General features: G+C 39.4%; 1 protein-coding gene across 5 annotated transcripts in view; it reads right to left on the reverse strand.

Moving 5' to 3' along the window:
* LOC106090825 (carbohydrate sulfotransferase 11) overlaps nt 1-22,132 on the reverse strand; it is an 80,290-nt gene extending 58,158 nt beyond the window's left edge. The window contains exons 1-2 of one of the 5 annotated variants that reach the window (XM_013257159.2): nt 21,437-22,132; nt 5,176-6,080 (exon numbers count right to left, since the gene is read on the reverse strand). In XM_013257159.2, coding sequence (XP_013112613.1) covers nt 5,176-5,307 — 132 coding nt within the window. In that variant the 5' untranslated portion in view covers nt 5,308-6,080; nt 21,437-22,132. The remainder of the gene's footprint in view (nt 1-5,175; nt 6,081-21,436) is intronic. The other 4 variants (XM_013257157.2, XM_013257156.2, XM_059360762.1 and 1 more) reach the window with 4 other exon arrangements.

Genomic DNA, 22,132 nt, shown 5'->3' on the forward strand with positions numbered 1-22,132 from the left:
AGCTCCCATATAAACCGATCTCCGGATTTGACATCTTGAGCCCCTGAAAGCCAAAATTTTTGTCAGATTTGGCTGAAATTGAGCAGGTGGTATTTTGTTAAGACTTTCAACATCTGTGTCATGTACGGTCCAAAACGGTCTTTAATCTGATGTAACTCCCATGTAAACCTATCTGCCGCAATTTGGACCCGATTTGGCTGCATGTGGTGTTCTTTTACGACTTCCGATAACTGTGCCTAATAGGGTCCAAATCAGTTTATAACCTGATATAGCTCTCATGTCAAACGGTCCCTCGACCATCTTTGTTCGGTTTCTAGAATAAAATTATGCCCTTCAACTTAATTGACTTTGTAATGCTCATAGGCTAGATAAGGTTTAAGTGGCAGTCTGCCATCAGACTCACTTAGACGTTTTCGTCCATTGTGATACCACAGGAACAGAATAAGGAAGATGCCTTCCAGTTCCTAACGTTAAATCACCCAGATCGCTTTAGAAAGCCCAACAACTTGCGAATGTTCACATCCGCTAAACCAGACAGGAAATGAGAATCTAAAAAGGAACTCCTTCGGACTGCCAGTGCGGGACACACACGCAGAATGTGTTCAATAGTCTGTTCTTCCTCGACGTCCTACCAGCTTTGGCAAAAGTTGTTACTGGCAACCTTCAGTCTGTCAGCATGTTTTCTGATCAGACTGTGACCTGTCATGACGGACAAAATGACTAAACGTCTAAACGCCAATGACAGCAAAGCGGTTGACCTCTTCAAGTCTAGATTAGGCCACATAGTTTTGGAAATGCTTACAGCCCCCTCTTTATGACCATTTATCATTCGTTGTCCTTCGGGCCTGGTCCTGAAAACTTAGCTTACATGTCGCTAGTGGCATACCTACAGTCTCGCAAGTTCGCCCGCTTTACAATTCCCTGGGATATCTCTGCGGCCCGGCACCCAGAACAGGTGAATTTTGAACTGTTTAGCCATCTCGTTGAGAGATCTGCGACATTCGAGGGCGGTTTTTGTATTCACAAATACGTTCTCCAAGGATTTAATGGCTACCTGGCTGTGTGGGAAGAGTAGACTATAAATCTGGTGTACAATCTTAGAACAAAGAGTCTAGGGACCGCCCAACTAAATACCCTTTAATGGACATATAGGGCGATCGGGTCAATATGGGACTTAAAGGGAATGCCTTCGACAGTAAGGTTCGAATCTGATCCCTGGATCTTTCCCCTTTCCCCAATTTTCAAAAACCCTAGATCTCGGAGATGGGTGAGATTAAGCAAAATTGTCACATCTCCTTATTGTAACTAAAAAACATAAAATTTGAAAAAAAACTTTGGGGTCAAATAATCTGGGCGGATGTCTCGCCACAAAACCCACCCAAACAGACATGTTTACTGATTGGGACAATGTGGATATCAAATGAAAGATATTAAGGAGTGAAGTTCAAACTTTGCACCAAAAGTTGCCCCAAGTGTCGAAAGCCCATCATCCATCCCCCCAAAAAAATCCGTTTAACGCCTTAGCCAATATGGGTATCAAATGAAAGGTATTTGAAAGTTGAGTACAAATCTGATATACAAATTTATACCTAGGTGTCTGAGTGGACTCCCCACTCCTAACAACCTCCCAACAGGACTTATTTACCGTTTGGAACTATACGGGTATATATATGTCCATTGACACAAAATAGACATGAAATAAACTGTCTTAGGGAGAAGGCTATAGGATAAAATTGAAGAATGAAATTGGATTGAATGAAAAATCGTTGATAGTAAAGTATGTATTTGAGATTAATATTAGGGACCAAGCTCTTTAACAGGACATTTATATCGCAACAATAAGGGACTCGAAGAAAAAGTCTTTGGCAAGTGTCTGAGGGACTGACTCCCAAACGTACATGTTAGCGGAGTAGAATAAGAATTTGATATCCATATCAAGGAAAATATATTGGTGACTGCCCAACCCATGAAAAAACCTAGGTGACTGGGACAGAAAAAAACATCAACCGAACATTTATGCCGTTAGGAACAAAAAAGGCCGCAATAAAAGAACTGGTTTTATATATAACAAATATACTTAACAAATCAATTAGTTTATAGCGTGCTAAGTTCGGCCGGGTCGGATTTCAGCAAAATCGGAAAACTGCGTATTTGGGGCTTAAGAAGTAAAATCAAGAGATTGTTTTATACGGGAGTACTAGTTGGCCCGGTGCGCTTCGCTTTACCCTTAAATTGCTTTTTATACCCACCACCATAGGAAGGGGGTTTACTAATCTAGACATTCCGTTTGTTACACCACGAAATATTGATCTAAGACTTCATAAAATATATATATTCTGCATCGTCGCGACATTCTGATTCAATCTAGCCATGTCCGTCCGCCTGTCTGTCGAAATCACGATAGCGGTCGAACGCGTATAGCTAGCCGCTTGAAATTTTGCCCAGATACTTAATTTTGATGTAGTTTGTTGTTGTAGCAGTTTGTTGTATTCAATCTTTCGTCTGCTTAATTCTGTTGAGCATCCAGATTCAGAAATTATGCGACTAAGATGGGATGCGTCCAGAGTCCTGAGTCAAGTGGGTCTGGGTTGGTAGATAAACAGGTGACGTGCGTCGTGTGGTCCCTGGTCACAATCGGGATATACATCTTGCACGTGTGCATCAATCCTTGCTCTGTAGGAATTGAGGCGGCTACATCTGCCGGAACGTAATTGAGCCAGAACTACTATGGTTTATCAGGGGAGGTCAATTTCTTTAGGTGCAATGGGAGGCGGTCGTTCTCCAAGGACTACATTCACCCGGTAGCTATTTACCGCATCTGCTACGGTGTCTGCAAGATCATGTAGATCTACCTTAAGGCTTCTGGGCGGTGGATAGCTATCCAAGATGACGATTTCGATGGTCTCTGCGATAACAGCCCAACAGGTATTGCTTAGACAGCATTTAGTTATGACTTCGCACTGGTAGGATCTTTGTCTCCTGATGGAGGTGGTCCAGATGAGAACTGAGGAGACAGCTCGTCGCAGTTCGGAGGGCGGCATTCTGACAGATCTAAATATTATCCACTGCATGTCACAGAGCTGAAGAGACCACACTGGCGTTGCATAACTTACCACAGACCGGCCAATTGCTTTGTACGTGGTCAACAAGGTTTCTTTATCTGCACCCCAAGTGCAGCCAGCAAGTGACTTCAGGACCTTATTTCTACTTTTGACTTTATCGCAAATTGCTGTGGCATGTGGGGAGAATGTGTAAGAGCTGTCAAATGTGACGCCAAGTATTGGGTTGCCCAAAAAGTAATTGCGGATTTTTCATATAGTCGGCGTTGACAAATTTTTTTACAGCTTGTGACTCTGTAATTGCATTCTTTCTTCTGTCAGTTATCAGCTGTTACTTTTAGCTTGCTTTAGAAAAAAAGTGTAAAAAAGTATATCTGATTAAAGTTCATTCTAAGTTTTATTAAAAACGCATTCACTTTCTTTTAAAAAATCCGCAATTACTTTTTGGGCAACCCAATATTTTGGGACACTTGATGGCCGGAATCATTTCTCCATCGACCATCACAGTCAGTTCAGTATTCGCCTCACGCGTATTTGTAGTGAACATTGTGGCTGAAGATTTGGTGGCAGATATCTTCAGATTTCTTGCAGCGAAATATGAACCAAATTTGTCGAGGTAGGCGTTCAACCTATTGCAGATGTCAAGAATGGGTGAGGGCCTGAAGCCATGATCGTACAACCGTCCGCATATGATACGATCTCTATGCCGTCTGGAGGGGGTGGAATGGAGGATAGGATAAATAGTGCCGGAGATATCACCCCGTCTTGTGGAACTTCCTGTTTCACTCTACGGTGTTTCGACTTCTTATCCCCAAATTCCACAAATGACTGGCGACCACACAGATAATTTGCGACCCAGCATTTCAAGCCCGGCTGGAGGGACATGTTGGCGATGTCCTCACACACTTTGGCGTGGCTGACCGTGTCGAATGCCTTTGATAGGTCCATTGCCAGGAGCAACGTCCTATCACATGCCCTGGGCTGATTGAAGCCACGCCAAATGTGTGCGGTGATGGCATGCAAAGCAGTTGTTGTGCTATGCATCTTCTTCGGATTCTATGTTGATACTCGGCAAATGGAAATTCTCCCACGAGGCTCGGGAGGAGTAATGCCTCAAGCGTCTTTGCTACTGGTGAGAGAAGAGAGATCGGTCTGTATAACTCCACCAAACGCGGGTCCTTTCCAGGCTTCAGTAGCGGAATCACTCTGCCTATTTTCCAGACATCGGGAACTATAAGAGTGATCGGAGACAGGTTGAGTACAGTAGTACGGAACTCAACTCCGGGTAAATCGTTGGGGATTGCAAATAGGCTATATCGGTTCAGATTTGGATATAGCTCCCATATAAACCGATCTCCCGATTTGACTCCTTGAGCCCTTGCAAGCCGGAAATTTTGCACATAGTGTTCTGTTACGACTTTCAACAACTGTGCTAAGTACGGCTCAAATCGGTCTATAACCTGATAAAGCTCCCACATAAACCGATCTCCCGATTTGATTTCTTGAGCAATTTTTGTCCGAGTTAGCTAAAATTTTGCACATAGTGTTCTGTTATAACCTCCAACAACTGTGCCAAGTACGGTCCAAACCGGTCTATAACCTGATATGCCTCCAATATAAACCGATCTCCCGATTTGACTTCCTACAACCCATGCGGTGTTCTGTAACGACTTTCAACAACTGTACCAAGTACGGTGCAAATCAGTCTATAGCCTGATATAGCTCCCATATAAACCGGCCTTTCGATTATCCTTGCTTTGTTCTTAGAATCTTTAATTTTTGCTGCTTTGACAAAAGTTTGGTATGTAGAATAAAATTATGCCCTTCAACTAAATTTAGTTTGTATCAATTTTATGCAGAATCCATGGTGATGGGCTCCCAAGATTCGGCCCGGCTGAACTTAGTACGCTTTCAATTCTTTCAATTTGGTACCTATTACAAATGGTATTACTCTTGCTCTAAACTCTCTAAATCTATGCTGCTAAATTAGTCTAGCGTACAAACAGCTACTTTATTGAAAGCATGAAGGACAAGAAGCACAAGAAGCCAAACTTAAAACAACACAAAATTACAAGAGATTGAGGGGCTAAACTCTAGACAGACAGATGTGACTTACCTCATAACCTTTGATTTTGTAGATTTGTTCATTGCGCACCAGATAGACCAGAGCCAAAGGCAAGAATGCAATGGCCGTAAAGACAAGAAAATAACGCCTAATGGCGCGCCAGTATGTCTTGTTCAGACGCATTGACGTGATTTTGGCACCTTGCACTTCGGCACTCTGCTGCTTAGTTTTCACGTTGCTGTGATTGTGGCTGCCCGCCACTCACTCACTCACTCACCAACTCGCTAACGCACTCGCTGGCACGACCGGCACACGTCGCTTCTGTATTGGCTGTGTTGCCTTGCAACACCACCGCCTCTCGCCCACTCTCACTTATGGTGGAAAACACTTTTGTTGCTTCTGCTTCTTCTTCTTGCTCGTGTTTTTCGACTCTTCGCTTAGAATTCTATAGCAAGTGTAGTGTTGGTTGATGTTGGGTAAGACGGTAAGTTTGTCTGGGCGTACGTTGCATGTATGAAGGAATAATTTTCTACACCTTGATTTCTATTCACACTGAGCACATGTTTAACTGTTGTTGATTTTGTTTTTCGTTATTGCTTCTGTTGTTTGTATCAAATATGCAAAAGCATGAATGTGAGACATGGAAGAGAAAGAAGGAGACGGAGTGTAGGCAATGGGATGGGAGAGTGTGCGTCTTAAGTACTTTTATTTTCCTGTGTCTTCTTCGGCCTCTTATCGTAGCCGTTCTCCTTACCCACTCACTGCCTCTTTCATTGGACACAATACCAGCGACAGGCTGACAAACGGACAGACGGACGGACGGACAGACGCACAAACGAACGATTAATTAACGTTGAGAGATTAAAAGATTTTTGCACTCAATTGCAATGCACAGATTCTCGAGAGTTGTTGGTGTTGCTGTTGTTGATATTTTCCTCTTCTATAGTCATGTGTGACTGCAATAGAATTATAATAATAATAAGAAAAAAACTGAAATTAGCATGCATCTAAATTGAATGGAGCTCTTTTTTCGTTAAGATTTTAATTTTCACTTGAATTTTGCATTCATACTGTTTTTTAACCAAAAATAATTGCAATGTGGGATTTTATTTTGCGCACATTCATTGCAAACTGTGTCATCGCCACAGAGTTCATAGGCACAAAAATAATTGTACACGCATACTCACACACACACACACGGATATTCAGAAATTCCATTAAATCGTCCTATTTACCACAAAGTGAAATAAAATAAAGTGGGAGGCGTATACCACTACTACGACCATTGACCATTATTGCTGACTGAGAAGCCTGCATGTCATTAGCATAGAGTAGAGTAATTACTATGAAATGTTATTGTCCCTACAAACATGCCCTTAATGAAAGCTTTTCTTAATTAATGATGATGTGGTTTAATTCGGCTGCTTCTTTGTTCAGATTTGGTTTATGCAGAAGCTATATTCCTTTTTATACACAATGGCCTTTGGAGCGTATGAATAATCCTATGTGGCGCACGCACACATAAAGTATACTACAGGGAACCAACAGGAAATGCAAAGTTCAAATAAGGTAGGCTTGAGTAATAGTTAAATGATGAAATTACAAAAAAAAAAGTTAAAAGGCATTAATTTCGGCCGGGCCGAACTTTGGATACCCACCACCTCGGATATATATATAAACCCCCTTTCGTCACAATTCTATGAAAATTGGATAACTTATGCACCCGAATTCGGCACTAACATTGAGTGGTCTTAGAAATATAAGTCACTGTTGAATTTTGTTTTTCAAATTCAACAAAATCGGGGAATAAATAAAGCTTTTATGAGCTTCAGACCCTTAACCGGCATATCGATCTATATGACAGCTATATTTAAATACAGTCCTAATTTTACCAAATTTGGGTCGGGATGGCGCTCCAAACCACATTTGGGACGCATGTCGGGAGACCTAGAACTACCCACTGTTTAAAATTTCAGCGATGTAGGGAAATAAGTAGGGCTTTTATGGGCTTCAGACCCTTTATCGGCAGATTGGTCTATATGAGGGCTATATCTAAATATAGTCCGATCTGAACCATATTTTAGTCAAATGTTGGCTGGCCTAAAACTACTCACTTTTTCAAATTTCTGCGAAATCGGATAAAAAATGAAGCTTTTATGGGCTTCAGACCCTTTATCGGCAGATCGGTCTATATGACAGCTATATCTAATATAGTCCGATCTGAACAATATTTGGGTCAGATGTTGGGAGGCTTAAAATAACCCACTGTTTTAAATTTCAGCGAAATCGGGCAATAAATAAAGCTTTTATGAGCTTCAGACCCTTTATCGGGAAATCGGTCTATATGGCAGCTATATCTAAATATCGACCGATATAATCCATATTTAGGTCAGATGTCGGTAGACCTAAAGCTATACTCTGGTTTCAATTTCAGCGAAAAAGGTTGAAAAATAAAGCTTTTATGGGCTTCAGACTCTCTATCGGGAGATCGGTTTATATGACAGTTATATCTAAATATATTCCGATCTGAACCATATTTAGGTCGGGTGTCAGGAGGCTTAAAATAACCAACTGTTTCAAGTTTCAGCAAAATTGGGCAATAATTAAAGCTTTTATGGGCTTCCGACCCTTTACCGGCAGAACGGTCTATATGGCAGCTATATCTATTGGGTTGCCCAAAAAGTAATTGCGGATTTTTCATATAGTCGGCGTTGACAAATTTGTTCACAGCTTGTGACTCTATAATTGCATTTTTTCTTCTGTCAGTTATCAGCTGTTACTTTTAGCTTGCTTTAGAAAAAAAGTGTAAAAAAAGTATATTTGATTAAAGTTCATTTGAGGTTTTATTAAAAATGCATTTACTTTCTTTTAAAAAATCCGCAATTACTTTTTGGGCAACAATAAATATAGTCCGATCTGAACCATATTTGGGTCAGATGTTGATAGGCCTAAAGCTACACTCTGTTTTAAATTTCAGCGAAATCGGTTAAAAAATAAAGCTTTTATGGGCTTCAGACCCTTTATCGGCAGATCGGTCTATATGACAGCTATATCTAAATGTAGTCCAATCTGAACCAAATTTAGGTCAGATGTCGGGAGGCTTAAAATAACCCAATGGTTTTAATTTTCAGCGAAATCGGGAAATAAATAAAGCTTTTATGGCCTTCAGACCCTTTATCGGCAGATCGGTCTATATGACAGCTATATCGAAATATAGTCCGATCTGATCCATATTCGGGTCCTATGTTAGGAGGCCTAAAACTACTCACTGTTTCAAATTTCAGCGAAATCGGGAAATAAATAAAGCTTTTATGAGCTTCAGACCCTTTATCGGGAGATCGGTCTATATGGCAGCTATATCTAAGTATAGTCCGATCTGAACCATATTTAGGTCACATGTCGGGAGGCTTAAAATAGCCCACCGTTTTAAATTTCAGCAAAATCGGTTGAAAAATAAAGCTTTTATGGGCTTCAGACCCTTTATCGGGATATCGGTCATATGACAGCTAATCAATATTAAGGTCAGATGTCGGGAGGCTTAAGATAACCCACTGTTGCAAATTTCAGAAAAATCGGGTAATAAATAAAGCTTTTATGGTCTTCAGACCCTTTATCGGGAGATCGGTCTATATGACAGCTATATCAAAATATAGTCCGATCTGAACCATATTTTGGTAAGTTGTCGGGAAGCTTTAAACTACTCATTGTTTTAAATTTCATCAAAATCGGATGAAAAATAAAGATATTTATGGGCATTAGACCCTTTAACGGAAAATCGGTCTATATAGCAGCTATATCCAAATATGGTCCGATTTGGCCCGTTCAATAACTTAACCAGCGTGCATCAAAAAAAAGTATCTGTGCCAAATTTCAGCTCATTATCTCAATTTTTGAAGGACGAAGAGTGATTAAAACGGATGGACGGATAGATAACTTCGTTAAATCGTCTTAGAATTTTACGACGATCCGAAATATATATACTTTGTAGGGTCGGAAATTGATATTTCGATGTGTTGCAAACGGAATGACTAAATGAATATACCCCCTATCCTACGATGGTGGGTATAAAAACTATATCAGTATAACAGCCAAGCTGAGGGCTGGGCGATTCCAAGTTGGTTTGATGGTCCCTCGGCTTAATAGAAGGAAGGCGGATGGGGATAAATTTTGACAGACATTCTGCACGACTATCCCTTGTAAACTTGTAAAGGCGGTAGAAACTGTGAAGGGCATTTACATTATGATCAAGCGGATCACGAAAGCCCTGTAGTCTGCATGTCCATAAGTCTGCATGTCCCAAAACCAAATCAAGAGCAAATAGCGAGAGTTGCAGAAGGCCCTTAGATGATCTGGAATTCTGTAGCTTCATAAGGGATACATTTGAGGTTTCTAGGCTACTGAAAATCCTACAATCAGACAAATGTTTGCTTTAACAACAGAAGTCTGCCAAAAATTGGACAGCAGTCATTTTTTGTTAAAACAGCAAACATTTTCTGCTGTTTTCAAAAAAGGTCGAAAATGTCATTAAATAAAAAAACAAAATTATATTCCATATTAACTTTAAATTTTCTAAGCGTATAACGTCAAATTTTGTCCTATCTTCTATAATTTGCTAATTTTTGAACGAATTTAAATAACAGCAGACAAAATCACTTCTACTATTAGGTTGCCCAAAAAGTAATTGTCGGTAATATAGTAGTAATATAGTCGACGTTGAAAAATTTTTCAACGGCTTGTGACTCTGTAATTGCATTCTTTCTTCTGTCATTTATCAGCTGTTACTTTTAGCTTGCTTTAGAAAAAAAGTGCGCGAAATTTTGTTTACATTTGTTTGTTTGGCGTCAATTTTAATATGGAGCCCACAAAGGAGCATTTTCGTCATATTTTACTTTATTATTTCCGTAAAGGAAAAAACGTGGAGCAGGTTGCTAAAAAGTTACGAGATGTGTATGGTGATAAAGCCTTAAAAGGAAAACAGTGTCAAAATTGGTTTCGCAAATTCCGTTCTGGAGATTTTTCACTTAAAGATGAGCCACGTTCAGGTCGGCCAAATGAAGTTGATAACTGATAACTGAGCGTGAGATAGGAGAGAAGCTAAATATACCAAAATCAACCGTTCATTATCACATAAAAAGTCTTGGACTGGTGAAAAAGCTTGATATTTGGGTACCACATGTATTGAAAGAAATTCATTTAACAAACCGAATCAACGCTTGTAATATGCACCTTAAACGCAATGAATTCGATACGTTTTTAAAACGAATCATAACTGGAGATGAAAAATGGATTGTTTACAACAACGTTAGTCGAAAACGATCATGGTCCAAGCATGGTGAACCAGCTCAAACCACTTCAAAGGCTGATATCCACCAAAAGAAGGTAATGCTGTCTGTTTGGTGCGATTGGAAGGGTGTGGTATATTTTGAGCTGCTTCCAAGGAACAAAACGATTAATTCGGATGTTTACTGTCAACAATTGGACAAATTGAATACAGCCATCAAGGAGAAGCGACCTGAATTGGTCAATCGTAAAGGTGTCATATTCCACCAGGACAACGCTAGACCGCACATATCTTTGGTCACTCGCCAAAAACTGAGTGAGCTTGGCTGGGAACTTTTGATGCATCCATCATATAGCCCTGACCTTGCACCATTAGACTACCATTTATTTCGATCTTTGCAGAACTCCTTAAATGGTAAAACTTTCGGCAATGATGAGGCTATAAAATCGCACTTGGTTCAGTTTTTTGCAGATAAAAGCCAGAAGTTCTATGAGCGTGGAATACTAAATTTGCCAGGAAGATGGCAAAAGGTTTTCGAACAAAATGGCAATTATATATTTGATTAAAGTTCATTCTAAGTTTTATTAAAAATGTATTTTCTTTCTTTTAAAAAATCCGCAATTACTTTTTAGGCAACCCAATACAAGACATTGTTCAATTTTGTAGAACAAAATATTGGTCTTTTTGGTAGCTATATCCAAATACAATAAATGCGCCTTTTAGGGCTCCAAAACCTTTAATCGAGAGATCGATCTATATGGCAGCTATATCCAAATCTATACCGATCGTGGCTAAATTGCAGAAAGATGTCGAGGAGCTTAACACAATTTACTGTCCAAATTTTAGCGAAATCGCACAAAATCGATCAGCAGATATATCCAAATCTCGACCTATCTGAGCCAAATTGAAGAAGGATGTCGAAGGGCCTAACACAACTCACTGTCCCATTTTGGCAAAATCGGACTATAAATGCGCCTTTTATGGGCCCAAGACCTTAAATCGAGAGATCGGTCTATATGGCAGCTATATCCAAATCTGGATCGATCTGGGCCAAATTGAAGAGGAATGTCAAACGGTCTAACATAACTCGCTGTCCCAAATTTCAGCAAAATCGGAAAATAAATTTGACTTTTATGGCCCAAAGACCTTAAATCGGCGGATAGGTCTATATGGGGGCTATATCAAGATATAGTCCGATATAGCCCATCTTCCAACCTGCTTATGAACTAAAAAAGAATATGTGCAAAGTTTCAGGTCAATATCTCTATTTTTAAAGACTGTAGCGTGGAGGCCGGCGTAGCGCAGAGGCTAGCATGTCCGCCTACGACGCTGAACGCCTGGGTTCGAATCTTGGCGAGACTAACAGAAAAAATTTTCAGCGGTGGTTTTTCCCTCCTAATGCTGGCAACATTTGTGAGGTACTTTGCCATGTAAAACTTCTCTCCAAATAGGTGTCGCACTGCGGCACGCCGTTCGGACTCGGCTATAAAAAATAGGCCCCTTATCATTGAGCTTAAACTTGAATCGGACTACACTCATTGATATGTAAGAAGTTTGCCCTTGTTCCTTAGTGGAATGTTCATGGGCAAAATTTGCAGAAAAAAGCGTGATTTCAACAGACAGACGGACGGACATGGCTACATTGTCTTATATTTTAACGACGATCAAGAATATATATACTTTAGAGGGTCGGAAATGGATATTTCGATGTGTTGCAAACGGAATGACAAAATGAATATACCTCCATCCTTCGGTGGTGGGTATAAAAAAGTAAAGTAAGAATGAATGTAAAAAGAGAACAAGTTGACATCCTCAATGCCAAGTACTGCCAAAAACAAAATAAAATTCTATGTCGGCTGATCGCTTGGCTTAATCTTATTAAGTGAATCCTGTCGTGCTTGTAATTTTTTATTTTAAATTTACAAGTAGTCTGGAATGCCACAGAATGGTCGCCTATTTCTTCGACAAAACTGGTCATGAGATGACTGTTCCGCTTGACCAATATGGGAAGGTCAATTCTGAGTGGTACATCATAATTTGATTGCTTGAAGTCTTCGGAGAAATTCGAAAAACGACCAAGAGAAGACGAAGCATTATTCACCACGACAATGCGAGCTCTCACATACCGGCTCGAACCTGGGACTTTTTGACCCACTAAAACGTCGAATTTATGGGTCAATCGCCTATACAACCCTGACTTGACATCCATGACATATTTTTAAGCCCGCACATTAAGATACAAATGCGTGGTCAATGATTTTCGTCCCCAGAAAATGCTGTTGAAGCGTTCAATTCCCATGTTTTTGGGAGTGTCTTAGTCTGAGACGAAAAAGTGCTCTGTCAAATGGTTTGGGCGCATGCAAAAGTTTTTGAAAGACAATAAAATCTTTTTTGACGGTAAAAATTTGCATTTGCATAATAAGGTCAGAAATTTATATTACAGCCCTCGCAAAATCAACACCCATATTTGTTCATTGTAAAAAATTCTTTGGTCATTAAGCTCGTCTCGAAATAGAAATAAAACAAGTAAAAGCGTGCTAGGTTCGGCCGGCCGAATCTTATATACGCTCCACCATGGATCGCATTTGTCGAGTTCTTTTCCCGGTGTCTCTTTTTAGGCAAACAAAGGAAGGGAAAGGATAAAAGAAGAGAATTGCTCTGCTATTGGAGCTACATCAAGTTATGGACCGATTTGAACCATACTTGGCAAAGTTGTTGAAAGACATAACGGAACACGTAGTACAAAATTTCAGCGAAATCTGATAGGATTTGCGCCCTCTATAGGCTCAAGAAGTCATGGCCCCAGATCGGTTTATATGACAGCTATATCAGGTTATGGACCGATTTCATTTTCAATTCAACATTACTTAGCGCAGTTGTTGGAAATCATAAAAAACCCCTCATGTTAAATTTCGCCCTCCAAGGGCTCAAGAAGTCAAGACCCCAGATCGGTTTATATGACAGCTATATCAGGTTCAAACCGATTGCAACCATACTTAGCATAGTTGTTGGAAATCGTAACAAAACGCTTCATGCCAAATTTCAGCCAAATCTGATAAGAATTGCGCCCTCTGGTGGCTCAAGAAGTCAAGATCCAAGATCGGTTTATATGGCAGCTATATCACGTTATGGACCGATTTGAACCATACTTGGTACAGTTGTTGGAAGACATAACGAAACACGTCGTGCAAAAAAGCCAAATCGGATAGGAATTGCGCCCTCTAGGGGCTCAAGAAGTCATGACCCCAATCGGTTTATATGACAGCTATATCAGGTTATGGACCGATTTCAACATTACTCAGCACAGTTGTTGGAAATCAATAAAATACACCTCATGCAAAATTTCAGCCAAATCTGATAGGATTTGCGCCCTCTGCCCTCTAAAGGCTCAAAAAGTCAAGACCCCAGATCGGTTTATATGACAGCTATATCAGGTTTGGAGGCCACCGTAGCGCAGAGGTTAGCATATCCGCTGAACGCCTGGGTTTGAATCCTGGCGAGACCATCAGAAAAAAATTTTCAGCGGCGGTTTTCCCCTCCTAATGCTGGTAACATTTGTGAGGTACTATGCCATGTAAAACTCCTCTCCAAAGAGGTGTCGCACTGCGGCACGCCGTTCGGACTCTGCTATAAAAAGGAGGCCCCTTATCATTGAGCTTAAACTTGAATCGGACTGCACTCACTGATATATGAAAAGTTTTGCCCCTGTTCCTTAGCGGAATGTTAATGGGCAAAATGTGCAAATTTGCAATCAGGTTTAAACCGATTTCAATCATACTTAGCATGGTTGTTGGAAATCGTAACAAAACGCTTCATGCCAAATTTCAGCCAAATCGGATAAGAATTGCGTGGTGGCTCAAGAAGTCAAGATCCAAGATCGGTTTATATGGCAGATATATCAAAACATGGGCCGATATGGCCCATATGGCAATCCCAATTGACCTACACTAATGTGCAAATGTGCAAAATTTCAAACAGCTAGCTTTACTCCTTCAAAAGTTAGCGTGCTTTCGACAGATAGACGGACGAACGGACAGACGGACGGACGGACATGGCTAGATCAACTTAAAATGTCAAGACATTTGGGGTGTTAGACGAATATTTCAAGGAGTTACAAACAGAATGATGAAATTAGTATACCCGCATCCTATGGTGGAGGGTATAATGAGAATTATGAATCCCCTAACATTGATCAACGGATCAAATGTTTGTACATTGAACGTTTTATTTAACCAAAACGAGAAACACTCTCGACTTTGGTGAGAATTGTTTTTGATTCACATGCATGTACAACGGTAGTGTTGTTGTTGTTGCAGCAGTATCTTGTGTTCTACCTTTCGTCCGATTGATTCTGTTGAGTGTCAAGACCCAGGAACTCTGCGTCTTAGATGGGATGCGTCCATGGGGATCTGTGTCTGAGTCGAGTGGGTCTGGCTGGACAGTTAAACAGGTGACGTGTATCGTGTGGTCCCAATCGGGACATACATCTGTGGTTCCTATCGGGACATACATCTGTGGTTCCTATCGGGACATAGATCTTGCACGTCGGCATCAATCCTTGCTCTGTATGAGTTGAGGTGGCTGCATCTGCCTAAACGTAATTGAGCCAGAACTACTCTGGTTTTTGGAAGGCGGTCGTACTTAAAGGACTACATTCACCCGGTAGCTATTTACTATTGAAATAAACTTTGTTATCATTCACTTGTTAAATTTCATTACTATATTTTTTGAATTTGTATTTTATGTAATAGAAAATTACATTTTGTTTTATGTCATTACGTTAATAAATTTTGAATCGAACAAACGATTTGTCGGCCACATATAATTTTCTCAATAGGTTATGGGCCTTTGTGAAAATAAAAAAAGGATTGCAATAAAGAAACAATAAGGACTAAATAAAGGAATTCAATAAGGATACGCTAAAGAATTCGCTAAGGAAAGAAAAGAAAAAAAAAAAAAAAAAAAAAAATAATAATAAAATAAAATCTAAAATGTCGGATGCAAAATCTAAATTTGCGAAGCTAAGCAATGAAAATTATGCTTACTGGAAATTCAAGATGGAATTGCTATTGCGTAAGAATAATTTGTGGAAGCGTGTCATTGAAGGATCTCGTCCTCCGCCGAAAATTGGACAGAACAATGAAATTACCAATAAGTCGGAAATCGAAGAATGGGACATAAAGGATGATGAAGCCCGAGGAACGATTGGATTGCTTGTAATGGACGACCAGTTGGGACACATCCGAAATGCAAAGACCGCTAAGGACACCTGGAACGCACTCAAAGAATATCATGAGAAAAACACACTTACAAATAAGGTATACTTGATGAGGTCCATATGTAGTTTAAAACTTCAAGAAGGAGGTGATGCAGTTGCTCACATAAATGCAATGAACGATTTATTTACGAAACTACGGGATGTTGGCGAAGAAAGTTTGTCGGATAAGTGGAGTGCTGCTATGCTTTTAAGTAGCTTACCCGAAGGATATGACACTCTTATTACATCCCTTGAATCCCGCAAGGAAGAAGAGATAACATTCGCTTTAGTGCAACAAAGAGTTATTGCAGAATTCGAAAGACGGCATCACGCAACCAATGAGGGAAGTGATTCAGTTTTGAAAGCAGTGACCGGTAATAGTAGTGTATGCTATTTCTGTAAAAAGTCAGGACATCAAAAGAAGACCTGCATCAAGTATAAAAACTGGAAAAGTAAGCAAAATCCCGGAAGGAATGCTAATAAAGTCAATTCGGTTGAAGAAAAGGTAAACAAGTCATCAAAGAGCGAAGATTTTTTGTTCAATTTTTGCAAGAATAAGAAGTTTTCTTGGCTTGTCGATTCCGGTGCTACACGACATACAGTAAGTGAAAGAAATTTTTTCAAGAAATTTAATGAAAGCTACAAAAGCTCGATTGAACTGGCAAATGGACAGACTGTGGCTATTGAAGGCATTGGTTCAGGTGAGATTGTTGTATGCAATGAATTTGGTGACCAACATACATTGAAGTTGAATGAAGTATTGTATGCTCCGTGTTTGGTTGGTAACATTCTCTCAGTCAGACAGCTAACAAAATCAGGATATAACGTATCATTTAAAGACAGCAATTGTTACATAAACTTTGGTAACAAAAATATCGGAATGGCAGATATTGACAGTGGAATGTATATTTTACGGCAACCAGTTTTTGTTAATGCGGTATTGCAACATAATGAAAATTGCATTCACCAATGGCATCGGAAGCTAGGACATCGTGATCCTGAAGCGATTCGGAAAATGTGCAAAGAAAACATGGTTCAAAATTTGAAAATAGTTGACTGCGGAATAAAGGAAATTTGCGAATCTTGCGTTAAGGGTAAAATGACTCGAATGTCATTTCCAAAGCAGTCAATGACAAAATCTACAGCTCCTTTAGAATTAATCCATAGTGACGTATGTGGGCCAATGCAAACAACTACACCGTCTGGAAAAAGGTTCATGGTAACATTTATAGACGATTTCTCAGGTTTTACCATAATAAGATTGTTATCGCAAAAATCTGAGGTGTTACAGACATTTAAGGATTTTGTTACATTGTGCCGCACTAAATTCGGACACATTCCAAAGAAAATTCGATCCGATAGGGGTGGAGAGTACACGGGAAAAGCATTTGAGGATTTTCTAAAGTTTGAAGGCATTGAAAGCCAATTGACTGCTCCGCATTCTCCACAACAAAATGGAAAAGCGGAAAGAAAGAACAGAACTTTGATTGAAATGGCAAGATGTATGTTAATAGATGCAAATTTACCGCACATGTTTTGGGGAGAAGCAGTTTCAACCGCCAATTTCATACAGAATAGAGTTTTAACCAGAACGACCAATTCTACTCCATACGAGTTGTGGTTTGGAGTCAAACCAAGTCTAGAGAAATTTCACATTTTTGGTTCAAGATGTTTGGTACACATTCCATCTGAAAAAAGACGTAAGCTAGATGACAAAGCACATGAAATGTTGTTTCTGGGTTATGATGAGAAGTCTAAGGCTTTTCGCTGCTACAATCAGGATACTAAGAAAGTCTGTATTAGTCGTGATGTGATATTCACAGATGTTATAAAGAATAAAGATGATGATGTCTCAATTTCATTAAATCCGAGAGATAATGGATTATTGATTGAGGAGGAGATACCAGAAGAAAACGTAACAGAAGAAATTGATGCACAAGAAAATGATACAGATGAAAATGCAATCAATATTCCAACTGAGGACAGCAGCTCAATACAAGATGTAAATATTTCTGACCAGCAAAATGAGATTAGAACTTCAAACAGATCTACTAAAGGCATTGCGGCAAGGAGACTCATTGATGAAATATGGACAGCAAATGAGATTAAAGAGCCGAAATCATATGAAGAAGCTATTAGCAGTGCAGAAAGTGTACAGTGGATGGAAGCTATGCAAGACGAGTTAGAATCTCTTCAATCAAATCAGACTTGGAACCTCGTTTCACTTCCAGAAGGAAGAACAGCAATTGGAAGTAAATGGGTATTTAAAGTGAAACGCGATGCTAATGGTCAAATAAATAGATTCAAGGCACGACTAGTCGCTCAAGGGTTTTCACAGAAATTCGGTGTCGATTATGACGAAGTTTTTGCACCTGTTGCGACACATACCTCGTTTCGAATCCTGCTGTCAATTGCTGGTAAGGAAAAAATGACTGTTAATCATTTTGATGTGAAGACTGCATTTTTAAATGGAAAGCTCTCTGAAACCATTTATATGAAACAACCTCCAGGGTTTCAAGAGGACAATGAGCAGGTTTGTTTGCTAAAGAAAAGTATTTATGGACTGAAACAGGCTGCTAGGTCTTGGAATATGGTTCTACATGAAGCTCTTGAAAAATTGGGATTTAAACAATGCGTAAATGATGTATGTTTCTACCGGGGAAATATATGTGGAACGTTGAGCTATATTCTTGTATATGTCGACGATATCATTGTGGCATGTCGCACATCAAAACAAATTACGTATGTCGAAAATGCGTTGTCTAAGAATTTCACTATCACAAACTTGGGTGAAATTAAACATTATCTGGGAATTGAAATTTCTAAAGATGTTAAAGGAAACTTTCAGCTATGTCAGTCATCGTACATAGAAAGAATTGTAAATGAATATGGTATGCAGAATTCAAAGCCTGTAAGAACGCCAATGGATGTTAGTTACGGGAAAGCAGAAGGATCAAAATTTCTTGAGTCAAATACAAAGTATCGGAAAATCATTGGACACTTTTTATACATATCAACAAATACAAGACCGGATATTTCAGCTTCTGTAAGTATCTTGGCTCAAAAGGTTTCTAAACCAACAATGGAAGATTGGTCTCAGTGTAAAAGAGTTTTGAAGTATCTTAAGTCTACATCAGAAATAAAGTTAAAATTAAGCAACGAAGAAAATGAACAAAGTCTCGTTGGATATGCTGATGCAAATTGGGCAGAAGAAAGAACTGAAAGAAAATCCAATAGCGGAAGAATTTTTCTTTATAATGGAGGTACAATTGGATGGTCTTGTCAGAAACAAACACTTGTAGCATCTTCAACATGCGAGGCTGAGTACATTTCTTTATCAGAAGCGGCTAAAGAAGCAAAGTGGTTAAGGCAATTGTTGGAAGAAATACATCATCCTACCAACGAACCAACTGTAATTTACAATGACAATCAAAGCTGTTTACGTCTGGTAAATGACGACAAGTTTTCTTTTCGTACTAAGCACATGGATACAAAATATAAATTAACAAAAGACTTAGTAAAGAAAGGAATAATAACATGCATATATTGTCCAACGGAGGAGATGGTAGCTGATATATTAACCAAACCACTAACAGCATCTAAACATATTGCTATCTGCGAAAAATGTAATTTAAAGTGAATGAGGAGGAGTATTGAAATAAACTTTGTTATCATTCACTTGTTAAATTTCATTACTATATTTTTTGAATTTGTATTTTATGTAATAGAAAATTACATTTTGTTTTATGTCATTACGTTAATAAATTTTGAATCGAACAAACGATTTGTCGGCCACATATAATTTTCTCAATATTTACTGCATCTGCTACCGTGTCTCCAGGAATGTTGTCTAGACCCGCTTGATGTGCCGCTTGATCTAGAGCTTCTCTCTTGTAGCGCTGAACCTCACGCTCTAGATCATGTATATCTACCTTAAGGCTTCTGGGCGGTGGATATCTATCCGCAAGATGATGATTTGAATGGTCTCTGCGATAACATTTCAAAAGGTATTGCTTAGACAGCATGTAGTTATGTCTTCGCACTGGTAGGATCTTTGTCTCCTGATGGAGGTTAGTCCACATGAGAACTGAGGAGACAGTCCGTCGCAGTTCGGAGGGCGGCATTCTGACAGATCTGAATATTATTCCACTGCGTGTCACAAAGTTGACGGGACCACACTGGCGCTGCATAACTTACCACAGACCGGCCAATTGCTTTGTACGTGGTCAACTAGGTTTCTTTGTCTGCCCCACCAGTGCTGCCAGCAAGTGACTTGAGGACCTTGTTTCTACTTTTTCGCAAATTGCGGTGGCATGTAGGGAGAATGTGTAAGAGTTGTCAAATGTGACGTCAAGTATTTTGGGACACTTGATGGTCAGAATCATTTCTCCATCGACCATCACAGTCAGCTCGGTATTCGCCTCACGCGTATTTTTAGTGAACAAAGTGGCTGAAAATTTGGTGGCAGATATCTTCAGATTTCTTGCAGCGAAATATGAGGCAAGTTCGTTGAGGTAGACTTTCAACTTATCACAGATGTGAACAATTGGTGGGGGCCTGATGCCTTGCTGAAGGGGGGGTGGTGGTCTGAGGGGGGTGGAATAGAGGATAGGTAGAGGTTATACAGTGCCGGAGATATCACCCCACCTTGGGGAACTACCTGTTTCACTCTACGGTGCTTCGACTTCTTATCCCTAAATTTCACAAATGACTGGCGGCCACGCAAATAATTCGCGACCCAGCGTTTCAGGCCTGGCTGGAGGGACGTGTTGGCGATGTCCTTTGGCCGTGTCGAATGCCTTCGATAGGTCCAGTGCCACAACAATAGTAGTGTAAATACTTGGTTAAGATAGTTTCGTTTAGTCTTTCTACCGTTGTTTCTTTACATATATCAGCTGATTTCGAAAAATTCAAGACGAATTTCGCCACCACGAATTTTCGCAGAAATTTATTATTTTGTATAAACAAAATATGTTAAACTACCCTGTCATGGTAACACTGGCAAAGGAAGCGGAAAGAAGTGTATTAGAGGAACTCCAACAAATAACATGCTTGTATATACTATTTACTCAAATATTTGTTGGAATAAACATGTATACAAATTGTCAAATTGTATAGAACGACTGAACAACTTTTTTGCCTAAGGAGGCGGTGGAAAATGATAGCAGAGTGAGAGGGGATAACAACAGTGGTCCAATGCTAGATGGCAGGGTGGTTGTTTTCTTTCGCCGTGTTCGAGTGGAGATGTCTGCGCTCGCTCACGTGTGTGGGTTTGTCTGTATGTATATGCACGATAAACAATCGAATTTGTCTCATCATGTGGTTGTTTGCGGGGTGGGAAGCACAAAAAGGAGTCAATGTTTTGAACTTTGAATTCAAAGGAAAAAAGTTATATAGTAGAACGAAATATAAACATTCAAGCACGAAGAGTAGTTGTATTTGATTTTGGCATCTGGGGATGAGTGTGTGCGTGTGTGTGACTGAGTTTATTCGTCGTGTAACTGAAGTAATGTTGAAACATTGTATAAGGGCATGTTATTGATTTTCTTTTCCGTTCTTTTTTCTTAGGAAAGACCAAAATTTATGAAACATTTTTAGGGTATTTTTAAATGTTGGCCAATATATTTGTAGAATTTTTTTTTATTAAGTATGACACATTTTCACATGTTTGTTCAGATAAACCTTGGTATTTTCATATGGAAACCATTTTTCTAAAGCACAATAGACTCTCTTTTTACCACATTATGAACTTTTTACAACAATGTTTGACTAACATTTTGTTTCCTTAGATTTTTATTTTCATGCATTTGCCTTTCTTATTTTCAGGTTGTTTATACAATTGTTATGGATTTTTTGTGCGTGTGTTTTTCATTTTTCAAATGAATGCTCTTTTATTACGTTTTTCCACTGAGCCATATCGTTAAAATCAGCATAAGTATCTGTGCGGTATGTAGCGATGTTGCTTGCTTTTGTTTTATAATTTTTTTGGGAAATTATTTTTGGTTTTTTTTTTTTTTGTTTTTTTCCTATATTGGGCTCGCTATTAACGCAGAACGAGGAGAGTCCATTTCACATGTGTGTTTGGCTTCGCGTTTTCACTCACAATGAAATGAAATGTTTTCGAGTGTTGTCGACTCGGTCGATGAAAATTCCTTCTCTTCTTGCCCAATGTGTTTGTGCATTGGGGGGCTTTCGCATGCATTTACACTCTCTTGCTTTCTCTGTTGTGCGTTTAATTTCTCTTGGCGCTCTGGGTTCTTCTTGAATGAGTTGCGGGGCCCATCAACAGAGGGGGGAACTGTTTTGCCCTTGTTATTGTTATAGATGAGTGAAGAGTATGGTTTGGCTCTTAGCACATTTATTTGCTCCATTCACTGTAGTATGCTGAGAGCATTGGACACAATAGAATTTTGTGGCTATTGTTGGTTTGTTTTGAAATAACAAATAAATTTAGTGACAATTCCCTATGC

The sequence above is a fragment of the Stomoxys calcitrans genome, chromosome 1, assembly GCF_963082655.1.
Source record: "Stomoxys calcitrans chromosome 1, idStoCalc2.1, whole genome shotgun sequence".
Classification (NCBI taxonomy): Eukaryota; Metazoa; Arthropoda; class Insecta; order Diptera; family Muscidae; genus Stomoxys; species Stomoxys calcitrans.